Genomic DNA, 14,162 nt, shown 5'->3' with positions numbered 1-14,162 from the left:
GTTAACCAGAGTCTCACAATCTATCCTTGAAATTTTTTTTAGTGGCCAAAGGAATTCCTAGATATTTAATAGATAGTATTGTTATTTTAATCTTTAGGATTTACTCTGTCTTCGATTGTATCTTGAAGAATTCCTAAGCTAAACATTCTAAGTTTTCTGGATTATGCTTCAACCAAAAGATTAAGGGATGTTTGAAATCACTTATGCAAAAGGATATTTTTTTAAAGTGTTGAATTTAATAAATATTAATAATAATTGTTGGATCGAAAAAGTATTGAAAGTTATAAATGATGTTTAGTTGTATTTAAAATAAGTTGTTTTTAGATACTTACTTTTATTATAATACTGTATGATTCTTTTTAAACATATTTTAAAGTAAAGATATTAATATTTTTAAGTATCAATTTCATTGATAATTATTTTAATTATTTATAACTAAAATTTATATATTTTCTATTAAAAATAGCATAAAATTATTATTTTTGATTAATAATAATCTTATTATTAATGTATATTTACAACATATTACTATCATATTAAATTATGATAAAAAAAGAGTACAAATTAAGTACAAATTTTTTATTTATTTAATGTTAATTTAAATTTAAAAATAGTTCTTGTTCGATACAGAATTGATTTATAACTAATATGCCATAATCCATAGTAAAATCATATGTAGTTATTTGTAAATATATTTTGAATAAAAATATTAATATTTTTAGAACTTATAAATTTAAATGATAATTGCATTAATTTTCTAATTAAAATTTAAATATTTTCTATTAACTAAAATAATATAGTATTATTTATTAATTAACGATAATCTTGTTATTAATGTATATTTATAACATATGATTATCACATTAATTTATTTAAAAATAGTATCAATGACTCAATTAAAAGTTTTAGTTTGTTTAATGTTAATTTAAATTGTAGATGGTTCTTAATTGTAGATGGTTCTTTTTATTCATTCCATAATTTAATTATATTTTATTAATAGTTAATAGGTTATAACGTATAATAAAATAATATATGGCTAATTTTTAATTAATAATTATTTTAATTTTCAATTTTAATTGATATTTAAATATTTTTAAGTAAAAATAATATTGTTCTTAATTTATATTGATAACATATGATTATCATATCAATTTATGTTAAAATGATATTATTAATTTAAAATTTTTAATATTAATTTAAATTAATGGATGCTTCTTCGTCATTCCAGAATTGAATTATAATAAAATAGTATATAATTATCTTCTAATGTATTTTTAAATAATAAAATAGTTATAAAAAAAGTGGTTTTGAAAAAACATTTTTTTTTGTAAATATTTATTGTAATACAAGTCAAATGCTACATTTTTGTCAAAGTACTTATTTTAAGTAATAAGTGCGATGAACACTTATTTTAAGTGCTACTGCCTACTAAGTAGGGGCTAAGTAGATGACATTCAAGACATTTAATGTAGATGGTTAAGCTAATATTAAAAGGTCATATATAGATTAATTAGGTCTATTTTCTTATTTAGGGAGTGAAGGGAATTTATCATTGGTAAGAACTTCCATAAATATAGCAAAGAGGTAAGAGGAGATAAACAAAAAATTGCTCAGCAACAGCCGGTCAAGTGGGAAATGTTGGGGTGAACCAGAAAATACGAATCGAAATTTGAAGGAGCCCTTAACCCACAACAGATTGAGGAGGATTTATTCCTTTTTTTTTTTCAGTAAAAGAGGGCGGCACCTCCTAATTTTATTAAAAAACCCCTCACTTATGACGGAAAAAAACCGTGGTTCTAATCTTAAGACTTTGAGACAACAAAAGCAAACTTCAAGACCCTAAAACTTCAATCACATAGATTGGACTCCTAGAATATGACGTCCTTGGGGAAATGCGAATTGTGATTTCCCTATTGGACCAGTTCATTTCGAACCTATCGCCCAGGGCATAAGGGCATGATGACTCCTCACCTCTCCCCGTCTAATTCCCTTCTCTCCTTTAAAGAAGCCTCAAAAAAATAAATCGTTTAATAATTTTTTTTTTTTTTATACTTTTCTTATTAACCATGAAAAAATAATATTCTTTTACATTTTCCTTTCCTTTTAGTGTTGTTTGAGCTTCCATCTTTTCTATGCAAACATTAGGGGGGGAAATATATATATATATATATATATATATATATATATATATATAAGGTTGACTTTTGCAATTACTTAGAAAACCAAATGAACAAAAAGAAATTATTTTTCAAAACTAAACAGACCCAAAACAATTTTGCACACAACTTCATCCAGAGACGTGCATTCCAAAAACGAGGAAGCGCTAAATTGATCCGGAGGGGAAAAGGGAAAAAAAGAAATTATTTTTCAAAACTAAACAGACCCAAAACAATTTTGCACACAACTTCATCCAGAGACGTGCATTCCAAAAACGAGGAAGCGCTAAATTGATCCGGAGGGGAAAAGGGAAAATAGCAACCACAAAGCTGCATCCAAGCACCTAAACCTCAGACCATTATCTTGGCAGACCTTACATAAAGGCTGTCCACAACCTTGCCAACATTGGAAATGGGATCCGGAGGGGAAAAGGGAAAATAGCAACCACAAAGCTGCATCCAAGCACCTAAACCTCAGACCATTATCTTGGCAGACCTTACATAAAGGCTGTCCACAACCTTGCCAACATTGGAAATGGTTTCCAACGTTGCTGGGTAGATCCCATCTGCTTTCGGATCGTCGAAAATGATAAGGCATCCAGCGCCTTGGTCTAGCGTCCCAGCAAACTTCTTGTCCAGAATCATCTGCGACAATTTCTTCTCCACGTGATCCACAGGCAGTTCAATCAGTTCAGCAATATGACCGATCTCTACTCTTGAGAAAGGCTCAATCAACCTGCACAGGTTTTGCTCCAACAGAGTATCATATAAGGAAGAAAGGTGCCTGTGAACGATGGGGTCTTCCTCTAGCTGAGCTCTGAAATTGCGAAGGGCGGTCTCAAATAGCTTCAGGGAGCGTTTAGAATGGGCATCAGCAACTGCTTTCATAGCATCCAGTTCTGGTCCAACATACTGGAGTCCTGCTTTGGACGATATTATTCCTGCTACATCATCAGCCTGGCTCACCATGATTTTGCACAACAGCATATACTTGAGGCTAAAGACTGCTCGAGGATCGTCGAGAGCATTGAAAGCTTCAAATGCTTCGAAGAAATAGCTGTAAGCAGTTTTATAATCTTTCTCCTCAGCATGGAGAATCCCACTCTGCAAATCTATAGTGCCTTGCTGGGCTGGAGGAACATAAATAGCATTCGCTGCTGTTCTTGCAGCTGTCAGAGCAGCCTTGGCTTTAGGAAGGTTTCTGAGAGAGAAGTGTAGCTTACTCTCCAGCAAGTCAATGTCCACCAGCAGCAGCTTGTCATCTAATCTTCTTACCTCTTTGATTAGGCCTGAAAGAAGGGTTAATGCTTCTGTATACTCCTTGTTTTCCATCAAGAGGGCTGCAAGCCTTGCTTCCACTCGTTGCCGCAGGAAGGTTCGCTTTTCAGCGCGAGTCCACTGGACCATTTCTTTGCAAAGGGAAATCTGAAGATCAGATGTTCCTGGTATTTTAGCTACTGCATCAATAATCCCACGGACAATTTTTGCAGTTTTAGCCTTAGGAATCAAGGAAAAATAGGGTCTCAATTGGGTCAAAAGGCTTCGAAGATCCTCAGCCCTGTTCTCTTGTCGAAGAAGATCCGAGAGATTTGAGATAGCTTGTTCCTTTATGCGAAGGGTTTCAGAAGAAGATGAAGGGCTGTCCAGTATGCGGTAAAAGATGGAGATGGCATCAGAAGGATTCTTGGCCTCCAAAGCCTGAGCAACTGAATCAGTGGTTGCTGGTAGATACGACGAAGACATGGTCACTGCTTTATATATTCACAGCCTGCCAAAAAACCTAAATGGAACTACTTGATACTATATAAAAAAAAAAACTTGCATTAACAATCTAAATAAATTAACCATTACACAGAAATAAAATTTTTCAAAAGAAAATTAGTGTACAACATAAAGCAGCATACATTGTCAGATGTATAGATGCAGAATGATATTGCATATATTATGTAAAATATAGCATATAGAAAGCAGATCTCTAGTTGCCATTAAGTGTCAACATAAATTGTACAATATTCAAAAGCAACATCAACAATATTGGTCGCTCACATTCCATAATCACCACTCTGCATTTGTTCTATTCAGGTTTCTCAAAGGTTGGAGAGTGTGTACAACTGCACATGCCACAAAGTATCTCTACATCTGCTGAACTGCCACTATTAATGCCCATGTTCCTCACTGTTAGGGCAGAACTTTGCTCTGTCCAGTTTGGCTTCGGAAAAAATCAAAGTGAACCAAATAAATTTGGTTTACAAAATCCTGAACACAAATATAAACTAAAACCCGAATAAAACAAATTAATCAACCAGATCTTAACTTGTTTATCTTGCTCTTTTGGTAGGTTTTCCGATTCATCATGACTGCATGCAATTCTAGATTTTAATTTGAGCCCTTCAGCCCAACACATCAGTGAAAGGGAACTAGGTGGTGGAAAGGGAGAGAATATAATAAAATTTAAAATTGATAAAAGGCAATTGGATGATAGGGCTAACATAGACACTCTTTGGAATATGATGTCTAGTTCTATTAAAAAGATAACCTTTTGGATGAATCCAAAGGAAAGTGCATGACCAGTAAAGAAACTTTGTGGTGGCATGTAGATGTCAAAAAAGAGGTTAAGACAAAAAAAAATTGCAGTTTAAAACATGGCAACAATGTTGAAACATGAAAACCATTGAAAAGTACAAAGGACGAGAAAAGACAAAAGAAAAGTTGTTAGTGAAGCTAAAAATAGAACATATAAAAATTTAAAATTGCTACAGCTGGAGAAAGAAAAAATAGAGGATGGTCATGTATAAAATGTATAAAAGATGAGGATGAGTTTTCGTTAAAGAAGAATATATAAAAGAATGATGGAAAACTGATGATTCTAAAACCTGGATGGGAACGACTGGTCCAATAGGGTTCAACAGGAACAGATCACCTGGTTGGTCTGGGTGATGGTTGAGAACCAGTATTGACTTGAACCAGTAGAGAACTGGCCAACCCCATGCCAAGGTCAAGGGCCCTTACCCCAAAAAAAAAAATCAAAAGCCCCTCAGCTGCAAGGGAGGAGACTTGAAGCCAGAACCTCCCTGAAGTTCAGGGTGATGCCCACCTCGAGGCCAGATAGAGTTTTTTGTTATGAAGCAAATGATATATATATATATATATATATATATATATATATAAACTCAATAGTACGTAATACACACACACACATCAAATTTTTACTGAACCAAACCCTACATTCCCAACCTTTAATAATATAATAATATGTTTCAAAAATATTTTAGGAAACTTAAAAAGTAACATAAATTTTATCTCGGTCATCAATAATAATAATAATATGTTATTCTTGTTATTTTGCACACACCTTTATCTTTTGTCATCAGTAGACTCTTATCTTTTTTCAATGACGATGATGATGCTGATGATACTAGTAATAATTTTTGCTCTACTTGGTAAATAGGTGATTATGATTTATGTGTCTTTGAAATATTATTATTATTCGGGCAAAAGAGACAGACCACCCGTGAAGTTTGGCAAAAAGACAAGGACCTGTCCTGAGGATTCAAAAATTCCATTGACCTCTCCTAAAGCTTAAAAAAAAAATGTCACAAATTTCTCCTAAGGTTTGCCAAAAAAACACAAACCTACCCTCAAAATACTTGTCTTTTTTGCAAAATACAAGAGGAGGTTTGTGTCTTTTTAGCAAACCTCAAGGGAGGTTTTTGGAATTAGGTCCTTGGAAATTTTGAAACTTCAGAGGAGGTCAATGTCTTTTCGTCAAACCTCAGGGGAGGTCAGTGTCTTTTGCCCTTATTATTATTATAATTATTATTACACCATATTTGACCACTAGTTTAACCCACCAGTCCAACTGACCCCAGTGGCTTCACTGGTTGGTCACCCATCCAGGTTTCAAAACCATACGGAACTTTTTTTAATTAACTACTTAAAACTTAGAATTGACAAACATGAAAATTGCTGAAAATTTGAGATTTATCTGCTAGAATAGAGTCAATGAAGCTAAATATGCATTAAAGGAGATGAAATTTTGAAAAACAAAAAATATGTATGATCAAATGACGTCCTTAGGCGATAACAAAGTAATATGGTTAAGTAGTTTATTTAACAAAATTATAATGACTGAAAATACTAGATGAACAAAATAAATGTACTTTAATTACAACATTACAGAAAAAAAAAAAGGGATATTAAAGCAGGTAATGGGGATAAAATTCAATTTTTAGAGGACATTTGGGTTGGTGGGTCTTTGTTGGAGCTGTTAGAGCCGTGTCTCAGACTTTCCACAATTCACAATGCACTGATTTCAGCTTTTTATTCTTTTCAAAGAGAGAGGGGGGGGGGGGGGGGGGCGCGCTCTTTCTTAGGATTTTCATTTCTGTAGAAGTCCCAATGCAAGAAAGGTTGGTAAGTTAACTCTTTTACTGGGTGTGCTGGATTCTTTCATGCCAAATTCACGCATGCACGCACACACGCACAGGGGGCGGGGGGGGGGGGGGGGGATACGAGGCTTTGGACAGGGGATGCTTCAGGGTCTTTCTCTTCAAGTTTTTTTTTTCCCAATCTCATAAAATCCACAAATCCCAGCCCTTTCCTCTTACATAAAGCTTTTTAGAAAGCAAAGATTCCTTTTAAAATCCAGGCCTTCATTTGGACCTTAATTCTTAAAAACTAAAATCAACACAAACAATATGCTACAAATAAGGAAGCCTTACAAAGCCGTTTCCAGATATTTGTATGCTGTACAATGAGTCTAATAAGACTATTAGTGTAACGACCCGAAGAATAATAGTATTTAAATAATAAAAGAAAGGGAAATGGAAACCGGAAACAGAAGGAGGCAGTCGACGACATTGCATTTTGAAAAAAATAACCGTAGGAAATTATCAGGGCCTCGTCGACGAACATAGGGGATTCGTCGACAAGGGTATAAGAGGACCTCGTCGACGAAGGCAAGATTCATTGATGAGGAAATACCGAGGGAGGTTTTGGGCATTCTGAATTTCGTCGACGAGGAGTGGATTTCGTCGACGAAATTAGTAAAAAACTAGTCGACGAGATGACGTGGCTCGTCGACAAATCCAGCCCTATAACTAGGGAAAAACTCAGATTTTTGATAGAAAATTTGCGCAGAAACCCTCTCTCTCTCATCCTACGGCCCTTCCTCCTTCTCTCTTCGATTTCGGGCTGGATTTTCGCCGGTTTGATGATCTGAAACCACCACAAGGCTCCTGAAAAAGTTCTCTGCAAGTCTGCCAGAGCGGATCGTCGGTGGGGCTGAGTTGGAAACCATCCCAAATCCAGGGTAAGGTTTTCTACTCAGTATTTGATTAATTGACAGTTGTAGGAAGTGATATACGCGTAGAAATACTGAACTTTAATTATGGGGAATGTTATTTCCAGGGTGTTGAACGGGGAACCCTGCGAGTGCAGGAGTATTTGATTTATGGGCTTTTCAGGACACAAGTAAGGGGATAAACTAAGCTAGTTCTTTTTAAGAAAATGTATGTATATATAACATTTGATTTCAGGAAAGTAAATATGTTCATATATATGATTTATATTTGGAAAAATACTGTTAAAATGATGGTATGTTGAATATGTGAAAAACCCGTTAGTGTGGCATGAGTAGAAATTGTTTTGAAATACTGTTTTCTAAAAATGTGATAATGATACGGATTTTTATAATGAAAAACCGGAATACGGGCCGAAATTTTTATATGTTTTGCCGGCGTATGGGCCGTACTATGTGTATGATTTGCTAGCGTACGGGTTGAGTTATGGATATATTTTGCCAGCGTACGGATCGTGCTATGAATGTGATTTGCCAACGTACGGGCTGTGCTATAATATGATTTGTCGGCGTACAGGGCAAGCTATGGATGTGATTTGCCAGCATACAGACTGTGCTATGATTTGCCGGCGTACGGGCCGAGCTATGATAAAATGTGTAATACCGGCGTACGAGCCGATAATTTTTATGACATACGTATATATGATTGATTTGATAATTAATGATATAAGATATTCATGTATCACAGTTTCAGTATATGTTATATGATATCAGAACCTGGTTGACTTGGTCTAAGCTAGCACTTGCACGGTACCGTTGCTATGTGTCCATGGTCTTCGTGATCATGATATTTGTGTTAACATCGCTGTACAGAGTGGTGTAAGATTGGACGGTCGATGTGATTTTTAAGAAATGTGTGAGCGCCCCTGGTGTACGGACCAGGTCTGGCAGACCCATCAAACTTATAGACTGTACTTTTGACTTGGCAGTGGTTAGTCAACCATTGTCAGGTCCCGCATTCGGGCCACACAACCCAGTCATGTGGGGGTAATACATGACAACAATCAGCAAACCTACCAGAAATGTTTTTATGTTATTATTAATATATGAGATGAAATATATTTATGAAAATGCAGTATGTTCTGCCATGTTTTGATGATACGTATGTTTTCCCAGATTTGACATAACAGCTTACTGAATATGTTCTGTGTGGTATATGTATAACACAGAATACTCATATTATCACACACTAGTATTAATTTATTTCCCTTACTGAGAAGTGTCTCACCCTTAAATTTTATAAACTTTTCAAGAGCCCCTGATAGGAGAGCAGGTAAAGTCCCGTTGATCTAGTACGGTAGATCTGCCATTCCAGAAGGGTAAGTATTTTGATAGGGTCATATGTATTTTGTGGAAATGGCCCTAAGACATCTTTTTGGGTTGTGTATTGTGTACATATGTATACAATGATTGTAATTATTCTAGTATTGTGATGTATGGTATAATGAAATGTATATGATTGTATGTTTCCTGCTGCTTAGGCTTCCGTTTTGTGTTCTGATGTATCCCTGGTACCCACGGGTTCAGGTGGATCGTGGATTATGATCTGCTGAACTGGGATTTGTGATATTGATTTTATTATTATATTTTTTTAAAAATACGTGGAAAATAAGCAGGTCGTCACAATTAGCCATTTGCTCATTCATTGTATAGTAGCAAGATGCATGTGGAACAATTTGTTTTCATACTCTGGTGAGGTTTGGGTGGCTCTAGCAACAATTCAGGATTTTTTGAAGGTGAAGTTTTGGGGTTTCAAGAAGGAGAGAAAAAGGATATTTAGGGACTCCGCAGTTTTTACAATCATGTGGCTGCTTTGGCTGGAAAGGAGGAATGCTAGAGTTTTTAAAGATCAAAAGACATCTCCAAGATTGCTTAGGGAGAAAGTTATTTTTGTTGCTTCTTTTTGGCTCATTCTTTTGGGGTTTTGGGTGGTCTTTTGCTATATGATATTCAAAGGGATTACAAGGGAGTTTTGATGTAATTTATTAGTTTTTTTTTTTTTGTGCTTTTTATTGGGGAATTTCTTATTCTCATTTCATTGTATCTTTTTAATAGATTTTTTTTATTATCTAAAAAAGAAAAAAATGAAACAACTATCAATGAATCAAACTATGAGTCCTATAGTGAAACTTTGGGAACAGGTAATTTAACAAAACTAAGGTAAAAGACAAGGGTCAAAAAATCAATTTGATTTTATGCCCAGGATAGCATTTATAGAACCTATATATCCCATTAAGTAGATTAATGGAAAATTTTAAGGAAAATTTTTTAATTCAGCAAATCCAAAGAGGAAAATTGCACCATTTACACTCATTTTTTTCCCTTTTGATTGATCCATCATTAATTTTAAAAATTATTTTAATTTGATTGGATGGCCACAGCAATTGATCTCCAAAATTCCACTCACTCACACCCATGCGTGCACGCATGCACACACACACACACACAGAGCTTATCACTGGCAGAGAGATGAAGAGTTTGAGAGGGATGCAGTGTCAGGTTGGAGGGAAAAAAAAATAAGCCTATTCAGTATAATTCATCTATATTTCAATTTTTGTATTTTTTAAAATCGCGCTCCTCTCAAGTTGTTTCAATGCCCTTTGTGGCAGGGAAAATAATCCTCGGATCCATATCGGAATCTTATAAATTCTAAGTCTGGGATTTTCAAGCTATTGGAGCCTCAAAATAATAAGCCCCAATTCATCAATTTATTCAAAGTACACCAGGTTGTTCAGCCATGTAGGTTTTCCAGCAGCAACAGCCAGAAAATTTCAACAGGATCCATTGGTGATGATCAGTTTGGCAAAGGGATCCTCGGCCACCACTTTCAGCCTAAAGTAAGCAGTAAATTTTCTTTGAACTAAATTTCAAAATCAATGGTGTTGGGCTGGGTGGGATGAGCTCAGGCCAAACGCTTAAGGCCCATTATAAGTTTGGACCTAAAAAGAAAGAAAGTTTGGTTAAGAAAAGCCAGGAGGTCAAACTGTTCATGTCTGCTTCACTTCACATGGGCCAGAAGAGAAGCAAAGCAGCTGCAATAGTCTTAAAGAAAAGACAAAGATGCTTCAACTCCCATTGCAGGGTCTGCTTGAGAAGAAGCTATGAAATTGAAGGGATGCGACTTGCATCACAGGTTATGTTCCCTCTATCTCAGTTCCGCTACAGAAAAACTCAGATGGCGCTGGCAGAAAGATCGAGCAAGTTAAGCAGGCTTGCATGTTAAGCAGAAGGATCAAGTCAGGTTGAAGCTATGATGTCCCAGAACATTCAATCTGAGGTGAATAGGCACAATTCTTCTTGTGAGGAATCAATTCCACAGAAATTTCAGGTCTGATCATTCTGAATGCAAACAGAGCCTCTAGGGCAGAGGCAGGTTTTCCAAGGAACAGGATCAGACAGGGTCTTTGAGAGGTAAGACAAAGGCCACATTGGAAGTCTCAACAACTTGCTCAGATACCCTCAGATACCCCCATACAGAATTCAGAGGACATTTTCTACGATCTGTCTTCGGAAGGTGACAGAAATAATATGGTTCCCTATTTCTGGAAACAATGTCTCAGCTTCTGACACAGTTTCCGATGAGGATAAGGAGGATATGGAGAGTGTGTTTGACGTGGAGGCCAGATTGCTTATTGATCAATTGGAAGAGGAACACCTGCCATTTGGGATTCCTTTCACACTATCCCACCCGTTCTTCTCATTCTTGTCCTCTAGTCAATTGTATGTGGAAATCTAAAATTCATTCTAAGGTTTAGAAAGCATTCAGTGGATGGTCGACCTTCATAGAGTTAACACCAACAATCTATAGTGGATTAGAAACCTTACATGGCTCTATCTCCTAATGTTTATTTCATGTCTTAAGCCAGTGGTAAGACTCAATTCTCATTTTTTTCCTCATCGCTCAAGTTATGAAATAGGATGTGTGTATTGTTTGGAGAGTATTACGTAAGTCCCTAGTTCTTTGGAGAATTTCCTATTGCTCAACTTTAGAGGTTTGGAATCTACAAGAGTACAAGGAACAAAGAAGATTATGGCAGTGTCATATTTTCACCGTTTTTTTGAATGCTTTGGTTAGAGAGATGCTTGGTTTGTGATCGCACTTCACCTGATTTGATTGGGGATACAGATAGGATCATCTTTTTTACTTTGTTATGGGTGCCTTTTCGCCAATTTTAGTTTCTCTGATTTTCAACATTTTCATTGGCTTTATTTTCTTTTCTTTTTTTGTATTTTTTTCTATCTTTCTTCTTCTTCTTCTTTTTTTCCAAAGTCTATATTAAGAGGATTTCTTATTCTACTCATACATTCTTTCTCAATAAAGTTTCTTTTCTATCCAAAAAAAAAAAAACACAGAAGATAAAATTGCTGAACTTCAGCTCACTAGAACTGAGGGCCAGTTTGTTGAGATTGATCTAACTGAGTTTTTAATATCTTTGACTTGAAGCGAAATAAGAATAACCTGGATCTAAATCAAGGGAGAAGCCTTGATGGTTCTACTGGATCTGCACAGGATGGTCTTTGCCATTTGAGCGAAGTTGAAGTTTCCAATATTGTCATGGCTGAGGAGGGTGATTTAGAAATTATTCCTATCCATACCATCCCCTAAGATGATGAAAATTCTTTGTTATTTTCTTCCCTATTGGTGATTTCTCTGCTAATGTTTGCTGTAAGGGATTTGTGGGTTATTCTCATGTCAATAAGTGCATATTAGCTATTGTATAGCATACTAAAAATAATAAAGAAATGCTGAAATGCCAATGAGATCTAGCTATTTGTTTTTGGGGGGTGCGAGTGTTTCACTTTAGACTCGGGGATGAAAGGGAACGCTCAAGCCCTCTTGAAGAACATTTTGATGATTTCAATAGCATGGAGTTCTCTGTAGACCAATTTTTGATTGTTTTCCTATTTCCTGGAAGTTTAGTAGGATCAAAAGGGGTCCTACTTCTTTTCATTTTGAAAACATGTGGCTCACTCATCATTTTTTCCACTCTTTAGTTAAGGAAAGTCTGAGAGATTGCATTGTTGAGGAATGGGAGGGTTTTAGGTTTATGAAAATATTGAAATACCTTAAGAAATAAGAAGGCCTTGAAGAAGCGGAATATTGAAGTGTTTGGTGGTGAGGATTAGGACAGCTAATATTTTGCACAAGATATAGTCAGTCAATAGGATGGAGAATGCATGTGATGTTTCTAAAGTTATGCCCATGAGCAGAGCTTCACCTAAAAATGAGTTTGGAGGATAGATTTTGAAGAAAGATATGGAATAGAAGCAGAAGGCTAGGTTTAAGTAGGTTAAGGAAGGGGATAGTAACTCTAGTGATTAAAGAGTTGAGGAAATAACCAATTTCTATAAAAATATGTACTTTGACAAGGCTTTTTTTAGGCCTATCGCCTATGATTTTTTTTGGGAAGGAGGGGGGTGGGTGTTGTATTGGGGACTAATTTCAGGTCATAAGAGTTTCTGGTTAGGGAGGTCCTTATGAGGAGAAGGGGAGATTATGAACAGAGTTTGATATGGAGAGATAAAGCTCTAGGCTGATAGGTCCAATTTGGCATTCTTTTAGGAGGGTTGAAATATGTTTAAGACTGATATTTTGAAGGTCTTTCAGGAATCTTACAATATGGCATGATTGGTAAAAGTGTGAATTATAATCTTAAAATTTTGGTGCCTAAAAAGGGTCAGTATATCACCGTGAAAGAATTTAGACCCTATTAGCTTAATCACCAGTACTTAAAAGATTATTACGGAGGTTCTTGCTGCCACATTGAGTGAGTTTGGATTTTACAGACTCTAGTCCTTTGTAGGAGGTAGGCAGATTTAAAATGCTTTTCTGGTGGCAAACGTGTTGTTGAGGATGCTAGGAAGTCAAATAGAAAAGGCTAGGTTTTCAAGTTGGATTTTGAGAAAGATTTTGGGTTTTATTGAGTTCCAAACAAAAGCAATTAAAAACAAATAACTCAGAAATTTCTTTCCTCCTCCGATTCCATGGTAAAAAAGCAAATAGCACAAGAAAGTCAATACGAACAGCATCAGAGAGAGAGAGAGAGAGATTTGTTTTGAATTTCAGAAGGATTAAAAAAAAAAATTAGTCAAATAAACAGGCATCAAACAAGAACTACCATGATGCATCACACTTAGATATAACTGGAAAAAAAGGATCAAGAAGAAAAACTGCAGTGTGGCCGGAACCACAGTAGGTCTGAAATCAAGAAATGGTCATCTCAAAAATCATATTAGCATAATAATATATCAAAATCACAAAAAGCAGGAACACCAATTGTCTCAGGGTCGCAGGTCGCAGATCTGAGCCCTTATTATAATAGTGATAGGAGCAAGATAGGAACGACGAAAGACGAATAAGAACGAGAGAGTGAGTACCTCACCGGAGAAGAACGATGTCCACCCGCCGATGAGGAAGCGTCGCCCGCTCTCTCTCCCTTCTCTTTCTCAGGGTTAGAACTTTTTTATTAGAAAGAAGCCGCGGCATCTACTTCTCTAAACTACTGCGATGGAGGCCGTTCCTGGTGTGTGTTTTTTTTTCAAAGGTATTAAGTATAAATTGAAACCCGTGAAGCATAGAAGAATATGTTATTTGGGTATGAACAAGTTGGAACATTATGACTCTGATTATAGAGCTTATGAAGTTT

The 14,162-nt window shown here is 35.7% G+C and overlaps 1 protein-coding gene across 5 annotated transcripts; it reads right to left on the bottom strand.

The window, feature by feature from the left end:
* Positions 1 to 2,304: 2,304 nt before the first annotated feature.
* Positions 2,305 to 14,162, bottom strand: LOC131163993 (26S proteasome non-ATPase regulatory subunit 11 homolog). 5 transcript variants are annotated; one of them, XM_058120864.1, is made up of 2 exons: positions 13,894 to 14,162; positions 2,305 to 4,365 (listed from the first exon to the last, which is right to left on the bottom strand). In XM_058120864.1, the coding sequence occupies exon 2, from the start codon at positions 3,897 to 3,899 to the stop codon at positions 2,631 to 2,633; it is 1,269 nt and encodes a 422-aa protein (XP_057976847.1). In that variant the 5' UTR covers positions 3,900 to 4,365; positions 13,894 to 14,162; the 3' UTR covers positions 2,305 to 2,630. The 5 variants fall into 5 exon arrangements, with proteins under 5 accessions (XP_057976847.1, XP_057976842.1, XP_057976843.1 ...); XM_058120859.1 differs by having other exon boundaries at positions 2,305 to 3,956; XM_058120860.1 differs by having other exon boundaries at positions 2,305 to 3,956; positions 13,899 to 14,140.

This window comes from Malania oleifera, chromosome 9 (assembly GCF_029873635.1).
Source record: "Malania oleifera isolate guangnan ecotype guangnan chromosome 9, ASM2987363v1, whole genome shotgun sequence".
Lineage (NCBI taxonomy): Eukaryota > Viridiplantae > Streptophyta > Magnoliopsida > Santalales > Ximeniaceae > Malania > Malania oleifera.
The sequence above is the reverse complement of the archived record's forward strand: the minus strand, read 5'-3'. Positions and strand labels throughout refer to the sequence as shown.

Excerpts from the sequence above, each read along its gene's own strand:
- LOC131163993 (XM_058120864.1), bottom strand. The coding sequence starts at position 3,899 with ATGTCTTCGTCGTATCTACCAGCAACCACTGATTCAGTTGCTCAGGCT.